This window comes from Sinohyriopsis cumingii, chromosome 11 (assembly GCF_028554795.1).
Source record: "Sinohyriopsis cumingii isolate HCF-2022 chromosome 11, ASM2855479v2, whole genome shotgun sequence".
Taxonomy (NCBI): domain Eukaryota; kingdom Metazoa; phylum Mollusca; class Bivalvia; order Unionida; family Unionidae; genus Sinohyriopsis; species Sinohyriopsis cumingii.
In genome coordinates this window covers 54811181-54834588 of record NC_142971.1, presented here as the reverse complement: position 1 = coordinate 54834588, position 23408 = coordinate 54811181, and the positions used below count along the sequence as shown (strand labels likewise).

At 34.4% G+C, this 23408-nt stretch overlaps 1 protein-coding gene across 2 annotated transcripts in view; it reads right to left on the bottom strand.

Annotated features, from left to right (window-relative positions):
- LOC149788479 (uncharacterized) overlaps positions 1–23408 on the bottom strand; it is a 77914-nt gene that overhangs the window by 41459 nt on the left and 13047 nt on the right. For both annotated transcript variants that reach the window (XR_016424154.1, XM_089974466.1), the window contains exons 2-3: positions 11129–11265; positions 5287–5403 (exon numbers count right to left, since the gene is read on the bottom strand). Coding sequence is in view for 1 of the 2 variants with exons in the window: in XM_089974466.1 (XP_089830592.1) it covers positions 5287–5403; positions 11129–11203 (192 nt within the window). In the remaining variant the exon portion in view is untranslated. The remainder of the gene's footprint in view (positions 1–5286; positions 5404–11128; positions 11266–23408) is intronic.

The following is a 23408-nucleotide window of genomic DNA, read 5'->3' as shown; positions in this document are numbered from 1 at the left end:
TGCAGAGATCATAAAATAATTAGGTGTCAACCTAAATGGGGCAGGAAAGATGTACTATATTAGCTGGGGTATATTATATTCTGAGACCATTTTCTTAAAAAGGTTTCCTGTGTTTATTTTTGAAACTAGTAGATTATTCCCAAAAGGCTGCATCATAAGCATCTATAAATTGAAATGTTTCAGCTTTTGTGTGTAATAATTTTATTGCAATCTGTGAATAAAATGCATGAAGTTGCAACTTGATACAATTTCATCACTGATGGTATTTCTGCCACAATGATTGTGTGGGTAGTTAGTGACAGGGTACTTTTTCCAATACTTACATTTACAATGACCCTTACTTAGGGACAGATATTCAACATAAAGTAGCGCCAAAAAAATGCACACCAAAATATACAGTATAGCTATTATAGTGTACATCCACTGTATAAACAACATGGGTTAAATTTGTTAATATTATCTGTTAAAAATTAATGCCATTTAAGGCTACATATAACCCACATCTGACTATTAAGTGCAAGACAAAATTGGGTGAAGCACAGTGTATCCAATTACTTTGTTGCTATTGAGTTTAATGCCATTTTTTTGGCACAAGAAGTGCTGTACATGGCGACCAGCATAACTGGTGGGGGAAGAACCCAGGAAAGCACCAGAAAGGACAACCAACTGACAGGAAGCTACTGGCAAGCTTTCTCACATTGGCTAAGACCGAGACTCACACCAACGCAGACAGAGGTGAGATGGCAGTGATCCATAACAGTTTGTGCTTCTAAGATGTATAACTGAAAGGTTACTGTGTGAAAATGATTTTCATATTTTAATCAGTGACATTTAACTATGGACCTTTTCTTCCCAAAATCAAAAGGATTTATACTCATTCCAAGTGCACACCATCCACAAAATTTGGCCCAGATATGTCCTGTGTAATTAATATTACTGTGCAGAACCATATTTCTACTTTGAGTCACAGTGACTTCAACCTTTGATCTTCTGACTTCAAATATCAACTGGCTTCCATAATCCCAGTGAACATCATGCACAAAGTTTGGTTTTTGTATATGATGTAGAACTAATGTTATTGTGTGGAAACTATCTGCTTTTTTCCAATCAGTGACCTTGATCTTTAACCTTTTGACCTCAAAATCCATAGGCTTCTTCCTTATCCCTAGTGTAAGCTACCCACAGAATTTAGTACCTGTACATGGAGAACTCAAGTTGTAGCGTAGATGAAAAATTTGGTAACCAACAGATGAACAGACATCATAATATGTTCCGTCTTATGGCTTATGGCATAAACCTTAGTGTTCGTGAGCCAAAGATATCAATTTAACCACTTTTAGTAAAGTAAAAAAATATAACGAGTGACCTTCAGTGGTTGCAAGGTTGTAGTGCTAACAGAAATGCAACAAATTAAGCAATTTCAAGATGCAAACTTAAACAGAAAGCAATAAATGAACTTTAGACACAATATTAAAATTTGTCAGCATAAAATGTATGTTTAACAGAGACGTCTTTTCACAATAAAGGTGCATTATTAATCAAAATGCATACCTTCACCATGTTTTGTGATTCTAGGAAAGGAAGTATCCATAAAACATGCCAAAAAAGTAAAATAAAAAGAAAACAACAAAAAAAACCTATGCAGCATCAACATAAAATGTTTGAGGGATGCACAACTTGACAACTCACAATGAATACTGGTCATGGAAGCTCACACTGCCTTTGAGGATGAGACTACACAACATGCATGGGTCAACAGTACTTCAACCATTAAGATCTGAGATTTGTGAGCTGCTGAGGTGTGTTAATGGATCCAAGGCAAAACACTCATCTGAATTTTTATGTCTCATCTGTTTTCCTTTTTAAATCATTTGTTTTTGTGTCCAGCATCAGGTCAATATCATTGATTGCTTTCACATTTTTTGCATAGTTTGAATTCTTTAGGTTCATTTGTATTTGCTTCCAATTAAGATCTTTACCATTTGTTTACATTTTTCATATTCAACTTATTGTTCTTTCATATCTTCATTAGAATCCATAGTAAATTCACATAAAGAGATAGCACATTAATATAATGTCAAACTGACTAAACAACTTATGAAAATGCTTGCAATGTCCAACAAACATAAATCAACAGTGCAAAGTAAAGCTAATGAATTGCAGATCCAAACTGGGCACATGCAGAATAATGTGCTTTTATTTGCTGTATTATTGTTACAGAAAAAATGTATTGTGCACCAATACAAATTTTACGTCTTAGTATCCTAATGGCATGGCTTGATGGGATCCCTGAGACTTAGTTACAGAATCTAGCTCAAGTACTTGATCAGTGTTACCTTGTCAGACCTAACAACCCTAACATGACTTTCTCAGTAAGGAAGTTGGTATTCAAAGTTATTCAAAGTTAAACCAATTTTCAGTAGAGTTTAAGAAAATATCATTCACTCCTACTGTCAACTTAGAAAACAAGCATTTAAACAGAGCAGATGTGTGATTAGCTAAGACAAAAATGTTCAACCAAAGTGTTGGTGAAGTACACTCAGAGATTAATTACTTCTAGTACAGTTTCAGAAAATACAGTTCCAAACCCCATGAAGCTTAAAGGGTTCTTGTTTAATCTCTCAACTTGAGATAATCTCTGGTTGATTTTGAATATCACATGGCAATGGTTATCATCTTTCCCACCTAAAGACATACTCAACTCAATACAAGATGTCCAACGAATGTAACTGTTAATCTTTCCTGTTTTTGTTTCCCCAGGAATCTCAATATTCATTTCAATACTTATGAAGAGACTTATTGTCTTTTTCATCTGCAATGTGTGTTTTTCTGCACTGGATTCCATTTTTTGAAAACATTAACCTGATGAGGCCAATGTTTTGTTTAAAAAATGTGCATCATTTAAAACATCTGAAGTACTTAGCTGACTGGTTCTCTGGTGAACTCCACAGAAATCTATAACAAAACACTTATCTGGAACAAAAACAGACCAGCCTATATCTGAATGAATCACAACCACTGCATTTTCAGAATTTTCATTGCTATTCCAAAGTCCATAATTTAAGGGTAATTTCAGCAGCAGTTATGGCAAAGGTGTCAACTTGTACAGTTTACCCATAATTTGTATGGTTTTTTCCTTTTTCATCAGTGTACAGCCATGCAACCGTTTTGTACGTTTTTTTTCGTACAAAATTTTTAATTTAAGAAGATTTTTCTCCCCTGTTTTGTGTGTATCTGGGACTCTGGGCATAATTTTTTTAGAACGAGAATTCAGTGAGACTAGGGTGGCCCAAAACAACCAAACAAATCATACTCAAAACTGCGCTTTTCCTTTGATAATGAAACAACTTTTATTCATGGTTCAACTCACGCGTGTGAAGATCTTGGCATTTATCGCTCTGAAATTTGATGCTCACTTGGATTTCTAATACTGATTAACTACCTGTGTAGTAAGTATGTTTTCTTATTTTATACATTATTTTATTATTTATACTTATTTCTATTAAATGCATCAAGTTTGCATCAATTTTCATGCTTTACATAGTGTGACAGTCATGTTGGTGTAACCGTAATTCGTCTGACTTTTCTGTGTGGAGATAAAGTCGATTTATTAAAATTTTTAACAACATAATAATTAAAAAATAAATACCCTACTGATTTTAGCACCAGCATTTAATCGTACTGTTATAGTTTTGAGTTAAGTTTGTGCGATATGTAATGCAAACAAGAAGATGCATTGCCATGACAGACATAGTACAGATACTGAGTGACGTCATTATCGTGGCTCGAAAATATGTAACAATGCCAATTTATATCAAGTTTGTGACCAAATTCAGTACACCATATAGCAAATTCACAACTTTTCAAACACCAGATATGCTATTTTAATAGAAATGTTCAACAGGTGATGATAATGAGGTATAAACTTCTGGACTGCTACTTTGTCCATTTTTTAATTTCAAGATTTCAATTTTTCGAGAGCTCCTGGCGTAATATCTTGGGGTTTATGTGGAAAAATATAAATTTGAAACATATTTGTAATTGGGAGATCTTTCTATATCACATGTCAAATCTAAATTTTTTAATTATTTTTTAATTATTTCTCTCATTTAGTTGAAATATTCCATCCATCAAATGGCTGAGCCTAACTCTTAGAAACGGAAGCTTGAAGACACTAACTGAGGTCTTGGCAAGTTTCAGGCTGATTGGATTAAAGTCTTCCCTGGCATTGTAGATATATCCAAGTTAGGATCTTAACGTGCCTTTTTGTAAAATATGTAGTAAAGGCATTAAAGTGATGGTGCTGAGCCTATATGATCTGATGGAACACTTCAGGACAAAACTTCACGAAAGAAATTTTGAAATGAAGAAGGGAGCATCTGCCAAAAGCTTCTTTGCTTAGCCAAAACAGGAAGATGATAGTGTTGTAGGTAAAAAGAATTAAAGTTTCAGAAATGTAAATAATTATGTAAATATGTGCAAAAATACTTTGCATATAGCATTTGTTGTTTAAAACTGTTGATCTTATATAATGTATGAATAGATTTTTTCGTGTGAGTTTTTTTTTTGGTCTTTGTAAGGTTTTTATTGGTTTGGCATACAGGATTTCATCTCAAGGGGTTGACACCTATGTTATGGTCAAATTGTTAGTGTTGGCAGATGTGCCAAATCATCATACAGCTGTGTGCAAACAGTGATAAGAACAGAACCATGCAGTGTCAGCATGAGGTAGCCATTTACTACTGGGTCAAGCAAACTTAAAACAACCCTACACTGCCCAACTGCATAAAATTGACAGGAAGATCATTCAACTTCTCAGAAATGTAAATATTTTTTTTATACTATTTAGACAGTCACATCTCTCGAGGGTCAGTGGTACTTTCTGGGATTTCCCTGGTTCTTCCTCCACCATTAATACTGGCTGTCATGTATAGCCTATCGTGTGCTGAAAAATGGTGTTAAACCCTACAACAACAACAGCAAGACAGTCACATCATAAAAAATGCAAATACAAGGTCACATTTCTTCAATGCTGTAGTTTTGCATTGTATGTTAATGCATTAAAGACATAATCAATGGTATAGTCTCAATTTCTGTGAAAATAAATAATTTTCCTATTTATTTCATGCAAAGTGCATTTTAAATTTGTTAGGCCCGGTAGTAAGTGGTTACCCTATGCCAACAATGAATTCCAAAGTTTCAATAGGCCGTGTGCTCTGACCTCAAACGCCAATATAAATGTACAAATATATGAAATGGGGCTCAAAAAGGTCACTGGAAACTTACTCCAATCCCAGTTGGATTATCCCAGGGAATATCGACAGGCCACCACTCAGGTCTATTCAGCAGATCTTGTCCTGTCACCTGCTGTGTCAGCCTTGGAAGGAATTCCATCGATTGGACCTTTATAAATGAAATGCAGAGATTTATTTATGCAAGAAAAGTTTTAAAGTTGAGGAACATCTTACCCACTATGTTAGTGCATGAACCAAAATCCCAGTTATTTATGCCAAAAAAGGATAATACAATTTGTACTGCTTCCCATGGGTGTGAATATCTGACATGAAAATAACTGTATATTCAACAATTTTAGAGAAACAAACATAAATGCCTAAAACCTAACCAACCATAGCAGCATGAAACATATTTCACTGTGGTTTACTCTTGATACAGTTGTTCAGTCTAATGTAACCAAAACATTTCCAATACGTCACTTATTAAAAAATATCTACAAAATGCTTAATGCAACAAACAAATTTTAGAAAATGATGTTCCCTGCCTTTTAGTGGCATAAGGGAGCTTAGTTCTGTAGAGAAAGAGGCTACCATCTGTACCTGCTTATAAATCAAATCTAACTGCAAACAACAAAGATCCTGATTTGCCATAACTTTTCCTGCAGATCAGGGTTTAAGTTGGATTGTTCCGCTGATTACTACTAACAAAAACTGCACAGACCCAGATCTGCCTGCACAATACAATGGCATATCTGGGTTTGTGCAGTTTGCAGTTGGATTTATAAGCGAGTACATACAGTAGGTTACAATGTTGATATAATTAATGACAGAAAGTGCAAATATGTACAAATACATACATTTTAGTTTATCTACAAATGTTTCAATGTTCTTCAAAACTACGGAACCTGGCTGCATCAAAACACTTACCAGAGTAAACTGCAGAATACAGAGTTGGTTCTTTCATTCTTTACAAATCATGTGCAATGAATTTATGAATTCAATGAACTTATGTACTCATTTAAGTTGTACACTAAATTTGCCTTGACAAGCAATTAAATCATTGAGAAAAAAACACTTCGTCATTATAAAACTTGGTCTAAAATTCATATAGAAGTCTACAACAAATCATGAGAAATCCAAATGTAACTGGATCCATTACCACTTCACTCCAACAATAAAAATATAATACAACAGTTATTACGCACAAAAGCAAACTAGGCAATGTGATATTTTGGGGCCAAACTCCACTAAGTAAAGATGTAGAACCCTAATAATTGAATATAAGGTGCAGCCTCACCAATATAAAGTTGCATATAAAATTTGCTTGAAATAACTTGAGGAAGTGTAAGCAGTTTGCCCACACTGGCTTTCAAGCACCCTTTTATTTTAAAAAAAGGAGGGATAAAGTGGGGTTATTTTAAACTAAAGCATCTTCACTAGCCAAGGTTCCAGTAACCCTATCCACACCTTGGCAGATTGAACAGCTATACTGGTGCTTTGTCCTAGCAATATCTATTGGATTTCATGTGTTGCCTCCCTTAGCATGTAATTCCAACTAACCAATAGCATGGTACATTGTACATCAGCCAAAAACGGTGGTGGCAATTAACCTAAAAGGAATACTTTGTAAGTTAAACATCAAAAGTATGACTGTGTACCAGAGAGAAGACATTACAGGTCTATTTGGGTGAAGGGTATTTGTGCAAACATGGACTGGCACTAGGAAAGTGCTTATTAATCAGTCCATTCAAGTTGTGTGCTCCCCCCGTCTTGATCACACAGAAACAGTCTTCAAATTTGAACAACTTAATTTTGATTGGATGCGGTGGTTTGCTGCCACATCCAGTATAATTCACAGACCCAAAAGACATATATCTGCTTGATATGCCTAGGTGAAGATAGAGTTATTGGTACCATGGCCAGCGAAGATGGAACAGAAGGGAAAAACCAGGAAAATTGGGCAATCATCTTTTGTATTTGAACCAACTGCATATCCTCACGTATATGCTTTTCCAATTCTGATCCCCCCCCATGAATAATAGGTTCCAGCTTGTGATCATGAACAAGAATCCCTGGAAGGGACTGATGTTGTACTTGGCAAAAAGAATTTCCAGGTATTCAAGATAAACCATTTGGTTATGTTAACTGTTGAGTGTTGAAATCATCTCTGATATTCTTCAAAGATAAAATAAAAAATTCAAATTAGCTGCTGCAGTGCACATATTGGTTTTCAGGTTGGCACCATTTTCATTTCAGATATACCAGACATCATTAGAAGTCTTGTGGTGAAATGATCCTCTATTTCAAAGGACATGTAACAATAAGGCAGTCATTGTGGCAGCCATATTGGATGTATGACTGGCACCATTTTCGTTTAGGAATAACAAGACTCTCAAGATAGCTGCTGTTAAAAAATTTTGTAACATAGGGAGGTGGAAGAAAGAAACTATCTCGAGTGGTAGCTCATGTCATGGGTGACAAATATTGTTACAATGTGTATAAACACCTAATTTAAAACAAGTATTTAATGATTTTAAATCACTTCTTTGTCAACAAAAGGTATAATGCATCTGTTTACTTATTTGTTACTCTGCTGGTAAATGTTCTTCTTTGTTTCTTGTCACTCCCCTTTAAAAAAAAAGCCTTTGCAAACTGAAATTAATGACTGGACAATACACATGTGTAGTCATTTGTTTATTTATTGTTTTAGATGTTAGCCCACAGATCTCTGAAACTCTGACCCTATAGTAAGAACTTGTAGAACAAAATCAGAAGAAGAAAAAAAACTTTCTCCATTCTGTGAAGTCAAGTTACTTTTACTTGGTTCTTTAAAATCATTCTCAAGCAAATACTAAATCTCTTTCTTTTTTAAACATTCCTGCTTGAGACAATTCATCCTGTAAGATTCCTATTTCACAGGTATAGAATTTACAATCTCATCATCATCAGTGAATGATCTCGGGTGCTCGCCTTTACAGATCACTGACATCTCACATCTGTCGGAGGGGTGGGGGTGGGTCAAGTCCATGCATTTGCCAATGTGGTTATATTATCGGACCAGATGGAATCAACTACTATTTTCATTTGGAGCCATTCAGAAAAAATTAGTTTCCTCAGGTGAAAACCCAAGTAGCCATAAGATTTAAAAGATGGCTGCCATTTAGGCCATAATTGAGGTTAGATTGGCACCATTTTATATTCAAGACCAACCAGACATTATAAGAAGTCTCCTGTTGTAAACTGCAAGCCAATTCGACTTTCCATATAGGAAGATTATCCACAACAAGGTTTCAAGTTGGCCACTATAGCAACCATCCCAGATGTCAGATTGGCCCAATTTTCATTTTTTACCAACTAGACACCATCAGAAGTCTTCTTAAAGAAACCCATGTTGTGATTTTCTAGAGAGTAGGTGCAAGATTTTCCAGATGACTGCTGTGTTGGCCATTTGGATTGGCATCGTTTTCATTTGGGGCCAACTAGATATTATAAGTTGTTTTAATAAAATCCATAAAGTTGATTCAGGAGGGGTCGTGACAACAAAATTTGTTCAAGGTGGCCATACTGAATGTCCAAGAGCCCATTTTTATTTAGGAGTAACTAGACATCATAAGACTTCTTGTGAAAATCCCATTTCAATGTTGTTATGACACTAAAGTCTTTAACTAAGTAACATAAAAGAGCAACAACCAACACATTTTGTAAAATTAAACAAATAGTTTATTTCCTAGCATACAAAGTGAAAATTAGAAAAGAACTTAATAGTACTGAGAATTAAATTCCAAATAGTCCTAAGAATTTCATCTCAAGTCCAAGAGTATAAAGTTCCAACTGAATTCCAAATAAATTCCAATATTGAATGTGTTGATGTCCCTGCAGTCTCGCATGTGATAATGTACCAATGGCCTGGAGTGTGATGATGTGCTAACAGTCTTTTGATGTATCACAATAAATTTCCCAAAAATGTACTTGTCTGAATTCACTATTATTCCAAATTAATGTTTCTGTATAAAGAATATTGATGGGCTTTTTGTATTTCCAGTAAATAATAATTTGAATAAATAAGTCCACCCTAATGAAAAACTGAACACAACAATAAGACTGATTCTACTTCAAGACGTTAATTAAGGCAACGATGAGTAATTTTTCAAGTAGACAACATTATATTAAAAGCTAAAACACAAAAACACAACCAAGTTCATTTCTAGAACATTCTAAGTTGTCAACAAGATATGGTCTATTACTAAAATTATAATAAAGAACATGGTAAACATCAGATACACTAGGTTTTCCATGAGGAACACCAATGTTCCAGACTCTGATTAAACTAAACATCTTTACTTCCACTGATCATAATCACGATCCTAATATTGAATCTATACCCAGAGAAATACTAGCTATGTATTGTATTATATTGTTAACAAAATCAATGTCCATAGGTTAATAGTGAACTTGATTTTGGACTAAGATCAATTATAAAATACAATTATGCAATTATGCACAACAGCCAAACTCATGTGAGATACTGCCAAGAAATGTGTACTCGCATGCCAAACTATATCACAATCCAAGGAATAGGAGTTATGTTCTCAATCATGTGCTAAGGGTCCAACAATGGACAGGCGAAAGATGATAGATACTACAGGTCATAAGAATCTACATGACTGACCTTAAGGTCAATACAGGGGGTACTGAAAAAGTTCTGAATATTACTGCACTGCGTTAAGTTTTTTTTATTTGTGAGCATTTTCTCACTGTATTCCTCATGCACCTTTACACATTTTCTCAGCCTGATTATCAAATTATTAAAGGCCATTTTGTATTCACTTTTTGTTATGTTATTCATATGCTGAAAAACTGCACTTCAACTGAATTACAGCCACTCAATGAATATATGATAAAGGGATTGGGCCAAAAATTACCCATGAGGTACATATGAGCTATCTGGATGCTGTGCTCCTTCACGAAGTCTATCATGACAGTGGATTTATACATGCCTTTGTTGCTAAGGAATACTTCAGGAAAAGGTGAACAGATACGTGGTTTGGTAGTGATGCACATCTTTTGGCAGCGCTCTGGGGGCATTAAATGTCCAGTGACACAAACAGAGTCCGGCACAGGCACCTGGATAACCAAGCCTTTCATTATTCTCTCTTGAGTCAGGTTGGAAAAAAGTAAATCCATGTTTCAACACTTATAACCATCTCTGCTCTCTTTTCATGTTTGGCAAGTAGCTGTTTGGTGATTTCAACTTGTATCCATTTTGATTTGTGATCAACAAAATATGGGGCCCATCTTCCACAAACCTTTCTGAGCTTCAAATGATTTTTCAGTATATTAAAACAGCCGACAAATAAATGCCCACGAAAATAGAAACAGCTTTCACTATGTACTGAACATCATCATCAAATGCCCTTTCACAGCAGCCTCTTCCCACTCATCAATGCAGATGAGCATCATTTAGAATGTATGTCATCTTCCATGGACTCATGACAATCTTTAAATAAAATGAAACAACCTCAAACCGGTATGATATAACATAATGACATCCATAAACTTCATCCAAGCCATGATATCAAAGAGTACCCTAGGAGCTAACAGGTTTTACAGCGTGCTCTTTGCTCATTAGCAGATGTTCTTCTATAACATTTTTAGGTCACTGCCATTTACCCATGTTAGGTCATATGTACAAGTCTGCAGATGTCCTGCATGCTGTAAGTGCTACTACAGACAACTGTCTATAAAATTAGTTTGTCGAACAATTGGCATTATATTAATTGAGATTTAAAAAGTGAAGTTATAACAAAATATTCAGAACTGTTCAAATACCCCTTGTACAGTGAAAGAGAAAGAAAATAGTTGTCCTCGCCTCTGGTCAGAAGATTATAATGTACCTTTGTAGTGGTAACAATCGACATGGGAGGTAACTCTGTCATATGTTCATTTGAATTTGTCTGCTCAATGATCATTGTATAATGATGGAATAATCTTCAATGTCAAATGTGCCTGGACCAACCTGGGAATCAAACATCTGAAAATAAAAAATAAAAATATATTACATCTTAAATTCAATACCTAAACTAATGACTTCTTTCCAAATATAAATTTTTAGTAAATACTTGTTTCTGTTTTGAAATATAATTAAACTACTAATGTATCTGTTTGATATGGATGCTCCCAACCTCTCTTATTCAAATACATGTATGAGGTGCAAACAAAAAAGGAGCAAAACTTAGGCAGAATGTAGCATGCACATATAATCATGTAATAGAACATTTACTATCACTAAATAAAGCCTTAATCATAAACATAAATTCCTTAAACAAGAACATACATGGAGTAGCCAACTTCATACAGACTGCTATGGAAGATCGATATTGATGCGGCAGCAATGGGAGCTAAGTGCCTTGCATATAGATACTCCAATTTTAACCCGCAACTCACTGGTTGTGAGTATCACTGAGTTGGTCAATAAGATGCATCAACGAAAAGGCTGTAGCAGGCAACGGGCAGAAAATATAAATATCACTCAAGCATGAAAATGTGCTGCTTGGGATTGATTTGAACTGGGAATGAACTACCTGACTGCTACTGCGCTACTAACGCATTGTTTTCTTTTCCTGTGATGTCTAGACCTGAGTTCAAACCAATGATCCCTGTAATAATTAATACTGGATGGCCAGAAATTAAAAGAACATGATCTTCGTCCAACCCCATGGTCACCATCAATATATGGAATACCATCAATACTCTATTGACTTACATCTAGATTAAAGATCATCTGAATCGTGTGAGATACACAGCATTCCTGCAGAGGTTGTTCTACTGACAGCAAGGACATAAAAATCTGTGCAAGACCAAATTTTATCGGTACAAATGCTAATGAACCAACCTCATTAATTCATGGTTAATGATTTGGAGAAAATTATGTTGTAAACAGCAGGGTATAAAAATAATATTATTAGTTTCTAACCTTTACAGAAGCTTTGTTCATAATAGACAGTGTCACAAGTCAACACCCCAATACTAGTGAATACCATTCCAATATCGTCGTACTCAGTCAACAAATTAATCCACACAAAATGTATTTAGCTGAAGGTTCATTTATAGAGTAAACAGTGTTTTTAATGTCAGTTTTTGTGGCTTGGTTTTAATGAAAACCTTCAACCTCTGCATGGCTAGATTAAATGAATTTTGGTAATCAATAAAAGACCCCTAGCAAACAGACACATGGTTATTTCTTTGTTTTGTGATGTGATGTGGATTTTTAACATAGCTTTAACAATTTTTCAGTCATATTGCTACGATGTCCCACCCAGTCACATTATCCTGACAGCAGACCAACCAGTCCTAACACTAGCTTCTTAATGCTTCTGTTTTGACCAAGAACATATAAATGCACAAATGATATACAAATAACTCCAAAAGAAATATATCAATATTCAAGCATTTATTTCACAAATCACAAAAATGCTTCTTTGTTTTGACCAAGAACAAATAAAATACAAATAAATTAACTCCAAAAGAAAGAAATATCTCAATATTCAAGCATTTATTTCACAAATCACAAATGTCAATGATGGTTTTCTAGTCCAAGTATCACTGATTTAGTGCCAGCACCAACATATGGAATAGAAATATATAATATCCTATTGAAATGGAAACTGAGCAATTTCTATGCTAATAATATCAGTCTGGTGTTACGTATATTTAATTTAATTGTTTGTTTAAAATTTTTTAATTTCATTACATGTTATTGTAATGTAACATTGTTTGCTGGACTTGACCTTGTCCAGCATTAAGTTCATTTCTGCCTGATCTGATTGACTTTAATTTCTTAAATTTCATTTATCTAAACAACTAATGACCAGGGTTAGTAGCATATTTATTTAAATAAATTCCAGGCTTTTTCAAGGTTTTTCAAGGTTCAAAATCATGTTTTTCAAGGTGCATTATTACATTAATTTTAAAGGATTCATAAATTAAACTGTATGTAAACACATGTTACTACTTACTATTACTTTATAGGAGGAACATTTCTTGCAATGTTTTTTTAATTAAAAAGAAGATAAGTCAAGAGCATTATCATGTCACTCCCATTAATACAAAACATCCTACATCTGGACATTAGAATAATGTAGTCGGTGAACAATGTTCATTTGACTAATAACACTACACTATTTACAAAGTCCAAAATATTTTAGAGTGAATTTTCAGTTCTTGTACCTTGTCATCAAACTGTTTCAAGTAACCTGAAGTTCAATGATTTTGTCCTTAACACTTTTCCTCAATCTATTTGATGCCATGATAGTTTAAATTTTAATATGGGTCTCTGCTTTCAATGCATAGTTATCAACAACAGCTGCCATTGTCTCAATGTCTTTTTCAGTGCCTGCCTTTCTTTTCTAACTGACATTTCCTCATCCAGTGCTTCCTTTTTTGTCCTCTTCTCTCTTGTTCAAGGTTTTTCCTCTGTTCATCTAAGTACATGCTGTACCTACTGTAAGCACTGCCTGCATTTATAAGCATTTTTGGTGTTATATCAATTTGGAGAATTCCACCAGCAATTCTTACACTGCCAATACTAACTTCCTGCAACCAGTCCTGTCTTTCATATTTACATCTTCAGTCTTTATTGATAGAAAAACCCTTGCAATGGTAGCCTGTCATGGGAAGACTTTACAGGACTCCCATTCAATAATTCCTACTATGAAAATAAGATCCGAATAACAATATACTTTTAACAGTGAAACCCTGCTGTAAGCCAGTCTTAAACCCACCTATGAATATTAAATTCATGGAAAAAAATCTAAATTAATGTGGGCTCCTGTGCTGAGGCATCATTATTCATACCACAAGCCACCCCCATAAAACAAAAAGAAAGTAAACAAAAAAATTTCTTATTTTTATATTATCACATATTTAAAAGCAGCATATCAATATTTTAAACTATTTCATATTAGATATATTAATATTTCTCTCAGCTTAGCTGCATTATATATATTTGTTTAGATATTTCTTGCTCATTGCAATTATTCTGTCCTATTTCCGCTCAATCAAAAAAAAAATCCAGATTGAACAAATTTCATAGTGAAGACTACACAGTTTCTATTTTAAAACTTGAAGCCCCATGTTCACAGACATACATGTACATCTTTCATCAAAAACAATTTCATCCTTAAGGCTTCTTCTTGTTTTGCCGTATTAGCCACAATTATGTAATTTACGAGAGCTAGGCTTTTCAAGGTACCCAGACAAAATATTGAATTTTCAAGGTGTTTTCAAGGCCTTGAGGGACAAATTCATTTATCAAGGCTTTTCATGGTCCCCTACAGACCCTGAATAATAGCTTCATTATTCTCAATGTGTAGAGCTTATTAACCAAATTATTATTCAGGTAAACGTTGATTTCGGTCAGGGTTTGGGAGATTCCAAAGTGAATTTTTATAGGCTATTTTGTTGTAAGTAAACAAGGCTCATTAGGTCATTCTAGAATATTATTTTCCAGTAGGTAATGTTTGTTTTTAGAAAATGCTAATTGTGACCTAGGGTCAAACTAAATTATCTTGTGACTGAGGATTTTACCAGTCGTGCTTTAACACCAAGCACTATAAGTTGTATTATGTTGTGACCAGTTTGGGCTGAATTTTATTTTCTTCAATTATTGAATTCGAGTAATTATTTTCTCTGGAATTACAAAAGTGCTCTGATAAAATTCATGGATAAAGACATTTATTGGAATTTATACTAAATTCAAACCTGGAATAATATTTCTGTGATTCAACAAGAGACTGTTGACACATCAGTACTTCATAGGCTATCACCAACACATCATTGCCTTTAATCTTGGATCTCTTCGGGACATGATCTGAGCTTTATTCAAGACTTTATTACTAGGACTTAAGTTTCTCTCTCTCATTTTTCACTTTGTATTCTAGGGAAATAAATTATTTGTTCAATTTGACAAAGCTTGTCATCTTCACTCTTTTCTGTTACTTTCTTTAAGAGCATAGACACTGGTCACTCTCTTCCTTTGAATGACTTCTTCCAGCAGTTTTTATTTGATTTTGTGGACTAATGACTTCTCTCAGCAGGTACGCTAGTTACTGGAATAGCAAATCCAATAACTGCAAGTTTTGCAAACTGGAAATGTGTCACAATAGTCACTGATCAATGTTTTATATGAAGAATCAAAGTTCTGCTGGCCATGTCCTAAGGGTCAATTTCATCAGCTGAAATTCATTTCCTTATTCTGCTTCATTAAGTACTGCAGGATTAACCTGCCTGCCTGCAGATGTCCTTTGTCATCCAAAATTATATGCAACTTGTGGAAGAGCTTCATTGCCGTAACCACACAAGGCAGCCACTCCATCTGGGAACTAGGAAACATTCAACATAGCATTGGTAACTGTAATGATGTCTATGTTGCTTTCCGCAAAATGTGCTAGGAGACTATCAGTGAGACTCTGAATTAATTCTGTTCTCATTATCTCATGAGCTTGAATATTGATCTGGATGTAGTTTTTCAGCTTAAATGTCCCTGTATTTTCCTTGACTTGTGCTTGCCACTATGAACCAGATTTCTAAGAGACCAACATTAACTGCAAGATTCTGCCCAGTTCAAGCATTGTGGAACAAACCATTGACTGTATACTACTCAAGATTGACACACTCCATTCAAAAAAACTAGATTCAGTTTGTCCACAAGTGCCAAAATGTCAGCTAGAATACTTGTGATCATGAAGAAAAACATCTGTACTTTTCACACAAATCCTTCCGCAAATGGTATTGTCCAATTGTTGGGTTTGTTTTTCAAGCTCTAGAACAACTGCTGGCCACATTTCTTTTGGAGATTCAACACCTCTTCCAGGAGACAGCCAACTCACACAAAACATGATGCAATTCCCTTAAGCACTGGTTTCTTGTTGCCTAATCCTGATAAAACTTGTAGACTTGCTTGGCTGTGTTCTTCTAAGCTGCAATTCATTTTTTTAGCTTTATATGCATCAGGAGAAGTAAGTACAATGTGATGAACAACACAATGAAGGTGTATGAATTGTCTTCAAGCAAACATACCCCAACGCATGTATGTCCCCATTCATGACATTTGCTCCATTGGATAACAATAATAATAATAATAAAGACTTGTTTTAGAGAAGGTAACTCAATTAGTTACTGAACTAATCTACCTTGAGGCCTCCTATTTGTTATGTACAATATATACAGTATATACAACACGATGTGATGAGTCTGGCTTGACACTTAATAAAAAATTTTAAAATTCAAAGTATCAAGCCTGGAACACATGCACAGGCGTCAGTGAAAACACAAACATATATAAAACAAAAAATATTATCCTGCATTGGAAAATTCAGCTATGAAAATGATGCAAAATTACAGAAAAGCAGGCATTATTTTTTGTACTAGAACTGTTCAATTTTCTAAAGATTTCATCCATTTAAGATATTGATTATGAAAAGATGAAAGGATAGGAGCCTGCCTTATGTCACTGGGAATGTTGTTCCATACCAGTGGACCAGAATATTGAAAACTTTTTTAAACAATCCCTTCTTTGGCCTTGGTATAATGTAATTTTTTTCTGCTTATGGACCTTAAATTTGGAGTAAAATCAGTATTTCTTTGGTGTAAGATATTGCTTAGATAGACAGGAATGTCTTTTCAGGATACTTTATACATAAATTTGGCCTTTTATGTATTGTTAAAACCTTTATATTAAGATGGTCTGATTCCTTTCTCTGATGGAACGTCTTGTCTGACAGTACTTCATGAACTTTGTAACTGTTTCAGCCTTTCCATCGAATACTGTAAAATTTTAAATATTAGGCTATTTACTTTTCTAAGAATGGCAGGGTTGTTTTTGTAAACAATTAGCTGACTTGATTAGGATATTGTCTATAGTCAGTCTTGTGACTGTGACATCACTTCTCAAAGACCAAGCATATGGTTTGCATTTCAGCATAAATTCAGGGTTTTATGTTTGTTTGGTTTTCTTTTGAATAAAGAAGTTGTTTTCATTTGGAATTTAAATGTGCACATCTCAGATTATTACCTTTCCTCTGTACCAATAGTAAACATTTTGCTGTTTAAGAGAAGCTTGAGAATGTATGAATCTTGTCAATTAAGTGTGCTAGTTTGTTTCTTTGGCTCAGGTAAAAGTGTAACATTATCGCAAAAGTCAAATCAACCTTTTCTACATAAATATTTTTTAGCTGTCCAAATATATGACCAAAATAATGATGACTGATTCTTCAAATGGTATCACCCATAATAACTGATGTCCACTCTAACAGAAACCCTAACAGCATAAAGTCAACCATACTAGATGATACCCTGAACACACACCCAGTCCATGACAGTGTAAACCAGAAAAAAACTGCTAAGTTGCAATGACTATCCCTGTTGATTTGTTACATGTACATGTTAGCATGTACTGAAGCTGGAATTTGGGTGCCGTTTTGATATTCTTACTCAATAAATGCTATCTCATATAACTGCTTTGCATAATGGTTATTGCCAAAGTTTCAGATCTATTTCCACACTATTTCACTAACACACTTGAAAAGAGATAACTAAAGATTGCTGTCCTATTTATATCATACATTTGTAAGCAAAAAACACTGGAACATTACGACATATAATTATTTCTCAGTTTATTATACAAAAATAATATATCACTGAGCTGCTGCCAGAAACTCTCTGAAGAGGGATAGATCTCTCACACATACCTCCTAATGGATCAATCATCAGTTGAGAGGGGTAAACTATGCCAAACTGTAGCTTATTGGTGACAACATTAACACGCAATCATAAAGCAAGCATTTAATGATTTTTTAAAACTTCTTTGACAATAAATGTACAAGGTATCTGGATTGTTACTCAGCTGGTAAATATTCTTAGTTTCTTATTACTTCCCTTCAAATAAGTCTTTACCACCGTATTTCAAATGTTACTCCAAAGGTATTTTCAAATATCAATGTAGTAAGAAAATAAATGAATATCCAGGGTTCATACACCTTTGGTGTGACAAAATTCAATGACCTTTTCAAAGACTTTATCTAATTTTTTCAAGGATCCCAATCCCAGTGCAGTTTAGGTATATTTATCAATGGCCAGTTAAAGGATCGATGAGAATGTTGTAATTTCCTGATAAGGGGTTACCTAATATTTGTACAATAAGCTTGGGACCTTATAACAGAGAATAAAAAATATAAAGCATAGGAGAATAACAACACTTTATTTCTAAGAAAACAAACAAATTCAGATCTTTATATGAAGAACAGGAAAAAACTACAGATTACATAGCAAATAAGATACACTAGGTTCAACAGTTCTTTAAATTCTTTACTCCAACTACACTACAACTATTGGAGATCAAGAGTCTGCTTGCAGGAGTCACAAATAACCATATCAAGAACAAAATACAATGGAAGGATAAAAGTAGACAAAGTAGAATAGTCACAATCTTTTCTTTCAATTCTACACTCAAATATATAATTTACACACATGACCACACTACAACCACTGAATTTTTAAGTACTAAGTTCTCTGACATGGTCAGCAGTTTCCTTTTTTATGTTTCCATTTCTGACTGCTTGTGCAGTTTTTCTTTCTTTAATGCTTGTGTAACAAAGGAGATTTTCCAGTAACTTGTGCTTTTTCTTATAATTGTCTAATGTTTTCTCGAGATGCTGGATAGTGTCCTCATCCTTTGCTTCTTTTTTTCTCCAACTGCCCAGTGCTTGAAGGGTCTGTTTTCTTTCAGCTGTCTGTGTAGCTGATTTAGCTCATCCTCAAGGTTCTGTATCCAACATTGCCTAGCCAACTTGCAGAACATCAGACTTTCCTTTGAAATTTGTGCATTTGCCAGGCACAATACTTACAAACAAAAATCAACAGGACAGAAATTTTTTGAGATTCAGCGTTCATAGCCCTGTTTATTGGTAAAGGCAAATTTGTTGAATGTTTAATTATGGAGGTATAATCCACCATTATTCCACTTTCAAGTGTAAGAAAAATTAATTACAGGGTCTTGTATTCTTGTTTTGACACCAATTGGGGTTGAACTGACACTTCCCAGGCAATTTGCTCCAAGTGAAATGGGTAAGCATTCGCAGAATAATACTCAGATAAATCTTCCATGTTCTCAATGCCACGTACATGTGCATCCTGAATATTCAGTAATGATAGGAGTTTATGGAGATTGCCAAAGCCCAAATTCTCTCTCCAACATACTTGATGGAAACACATCGGCCGACCTTGTATATATTGATTTGCATAATTAATGAGTACCTGAAGTTGTCTGCAACAGACAAAATTGATTTATGGAATAATTTTGATATGAAGCATTCACGTGGCATCTTAAAATTGTATGCCATGAAAGTATGCAGTAACGCATCTAATTTTTTATATCCGCTGTTGCATGATCACTCATCAAAATTTTACAGGTATATTTACACACAGATGTAGGTTGTTGTTGTTGGGTTAAATGCCATTTTTCAGCACACGACAGGCTACGCATGACGGCCAGTATTAATGGTGAAGGAAGAACCCTGGAAAAACCTGGGAAGAACCACCGACCCACAAGAAGCTACTGCCAAGCTATCTCACATACCCACATTGGCTAAATCCTTGACTCTAACGCACGCAGACAGAGGTGAGATGGTAGTGATCCGTAATGGAGAGCACTTTAGACCACTCGGGGTCCCATAGATGTAGGTACATTGTGTAGAAAGCAGCCTTTCTGTCAACAGACATATGACCGTAATTAAAGCCCAAAGTTTGGTTGCAACACCAAAAAAGTCAATAACAGACTTCCAGCAGACTTCAGAAATTTAGATAGTACGCTGAAAATCAGAAGCTTGGACGTACAATAAGAACAAACTGGGACAATTTTTGTGTATATTTTTCACTATCTTTAGTTTTGAGAGTTTTAACAGTTGATTCACCATGATTTAAAGTACAAAGATGTACCGCTGCCACAGAAAATAAATCAACAAAGAAGAATGATCGTTGGAAAAGATTTGCACACTCAATGCTCTCTATAATCAGGTCCACACACAATCAGCAATATCTGACTGGCCACGTTTTGTAAACCACCCAATGGCAAACAGTTTTATTTCAATTACATGATGTAATGGCATGAAAAGAAACTTTCATAGATTCTTTTCTCGATTAAGTTTATATTTTTCAAGGGCCAAGGCTTATTTCAAGTACTTTTCAAGGAAAAATGATTTTCAAGTACTTTTCAAGGTTAAATCGATATTTAAGTACTTTTCAAGGTACTGTGCAAACCCGGATACCTTCAGAAACAAATGGAAAATAAATCCTTTCCATATATATATATATATATATATATATATATATATATATATATATATATATATATATATATACACACACACACACCATTCCCTCGATAATGCACGCTCTAATAACTCGCAAACCCGCTTATAATGCGGGGTCAGGCGTGTATCCCATTTTTATGTCAGAAAACACCCCAAAAATCGATTCCGTAATTGTTGAACTTGAAGAAAATCGCAATTAAAATTGGAAACGGAAACTGATGTATCACATAAATTATCGTCGAAAATGGTAGATAGGACCTGGAAATGTTAATCAACAATGAAATATTAAATTTAAAAATAGGTCATACAATTTTTTACATTTTCTTTCCAAAAAACAATTCTAGTACACTGCAATTAATGATCTGTAAAGAAATTTTGATCAATGAAAGTGTCACTTCTGCAGAGTGGAGGCAGTACTTTAATAAATAAATACAAATTAAATAATATTCTATCAATTGAAATTTGTGTTATAGTTCTATCTTTTAGTTCTTTTTAAGCGTAATCATGGTTCCCACACTTTTCTGAATATAAATTTCCAGGTTTTTTCCAGGATGAAATTAATTTTTTCAAGGTTAATATATGACCATTTCTGAATGGAAATAAAGAACATTTTGGATTATAAAACGTGTATTTTCCAAATCTTAAGATGTGTCTCTTTCATAACTCTCCAAAACATATATGTCAGAATACAAATCCTAACTTTACTTAGTTGACCTGCATTATATTGCTACATGGAAACAACATAATGAGCATAAATTATTTTAGTTTCCTTTCAAACCTTTTATTCTAAAGATTTCTAAATCAATATATGTGCATGTTATACAAAGTAAATATTTCCTATCACAGTATGAAAAAAACCCAATAAATGCAAAATATTAGAACCTTATCTTATAACGAAGAAAGTTTAACCCTGAATTTATGTGTCAATAAAATCTCAAACAAGATATTTCAACCAACCTAAACTTTAAGACGATTTGGTTAAAATTTACATCATTTAAAGACATTTACAAAAGGGTTGATTTAAATTTTGACAAAAGACCGTCAAAATCATATATTGTTGTATAAACAAGGGCTGAAATTTCTGTAAAATCATGTCTTCTTGTAGGTCAATAAACCAGTCCCAAAACCTGTATTGATACATTGGTTCTTTTTTTCTTCTTAATATATAATAAAAGGGATGACAATTTCCCATTTCTCCTGGTTTCTCTTTAACACATTAACCCCTAGCGACGACTTTATGGGGCAGGAGGGTGTAGCCTACTGCCGAGCTCTGTAGCATCATGGTCATGCATGATACACTAAAGTGGATGGTATTACAGAAAGGTAGACAGATGTAGCTCTACAATGATACCAAATAATCTGGAATATCTAGTTGCACTACAAAATACAGAGAAACCTCATTTTTGGGACCCGACTTTTTTTATGCAAAATTCGCCCGTGGTCGGTATCCCATTTTGTGTCTGGAGTTTAGACTTTTTGGTCTCAGATCTAAGGCAAACCAGTATGAACTGCAAACAGACAGATGAGCCTTAGCAAAAAGTAGGATAAGATGGGCATTTGGAATAAAGAGTGGTCTCCATATGAAAATAATGGCTCCGTTTAGCAAAAGAAAACAAAAAACAAGTTTAACTTTTACCCTTCTGCTCATGCTTGAGTCCAATAGCCAAAAAAAAAAAAAACGATGTTTCTAACACAACTAGGCAGGATGTTATTGAAAGATGACCGGGGACTTGGTGCTTTCGAGTCTATTCAGAAATAGCTTTCAAAATGTGTTTCCTACTCGATTTTCAGGCAAAAATGGCAAAAACCTCCAGGGGTTAATGTGTTAAGATCTGAAACCAATGCTTCAAGCTACATGTCACTGCGTAGTAGTTTCACACCAATGTTCAGCTCAGAGATTCTAAATTTTTATGATCCGGGTTTCCTCTGAATATTCCAATCCCATTCTTCACATTTGGACATTTAGGATGGCGTATGGGTTTAGAGCAATTACAAATAAAAAATTTGGACATTGCTGTCACTGAAAGATAGCTTACCAGTGGGTCTAACAAATTATAACGACTTATACCTGCCTGAAATCAATAAGAAAAATATTTATTTTCTATTAAAAAAATGGCAAGTATTATATTCGTTATGTCCTTAATCCACTGACAGACTAGACGAAACGCGTTGTAGATGAAACCTGACCCAGTACTTGCCATTTGCGTTAATAGTCACATGACTTCACACCTCTCAAACAACGACATCGGAAGTCCATTTTTGGTACACATCTATTATGTGTGGAAAAATTTAAGAGTAAAGTCTGATTGTTACAGCTGTGTAATTATTTTTCACAGAAGAATTTTGTTTATGTGCTTTAAAATCTTGAGAGAACTTGTTCATTGTCATACCAGTGAGGCTGCGGGAACCAACCGTAGCTGCCATTTCTCATACTCGAAAGTTTTTCATCTGCGTCTACATCACTAAGTCATCTGAATTTGATAATTTATAAAAACCAATTACTGCCTACATCAATATTGAAGCCTTTACCTAAGTTACTGAATCTTTCATAGTTGTGATTTTAATCGTGAAATTTTCTTAAGTACTGAATGAAATCCGCAACCACCATTTTGGAGAGTGGAAATTACGACCCAGTTACTTTAAATAGCAGATATCGACCAGAGCATAAACTGTGACCATGTGATTTGATGTAATTGTCATTCGCAGAAATGAATGTTGTATCTAATAGGGGTTTTTCCCCAAAGGTGGCTCTATGAAAACTGGCTTAAAATGGCTGATGTTTACAGCAGGCATCAAAAGGCGCTACCAT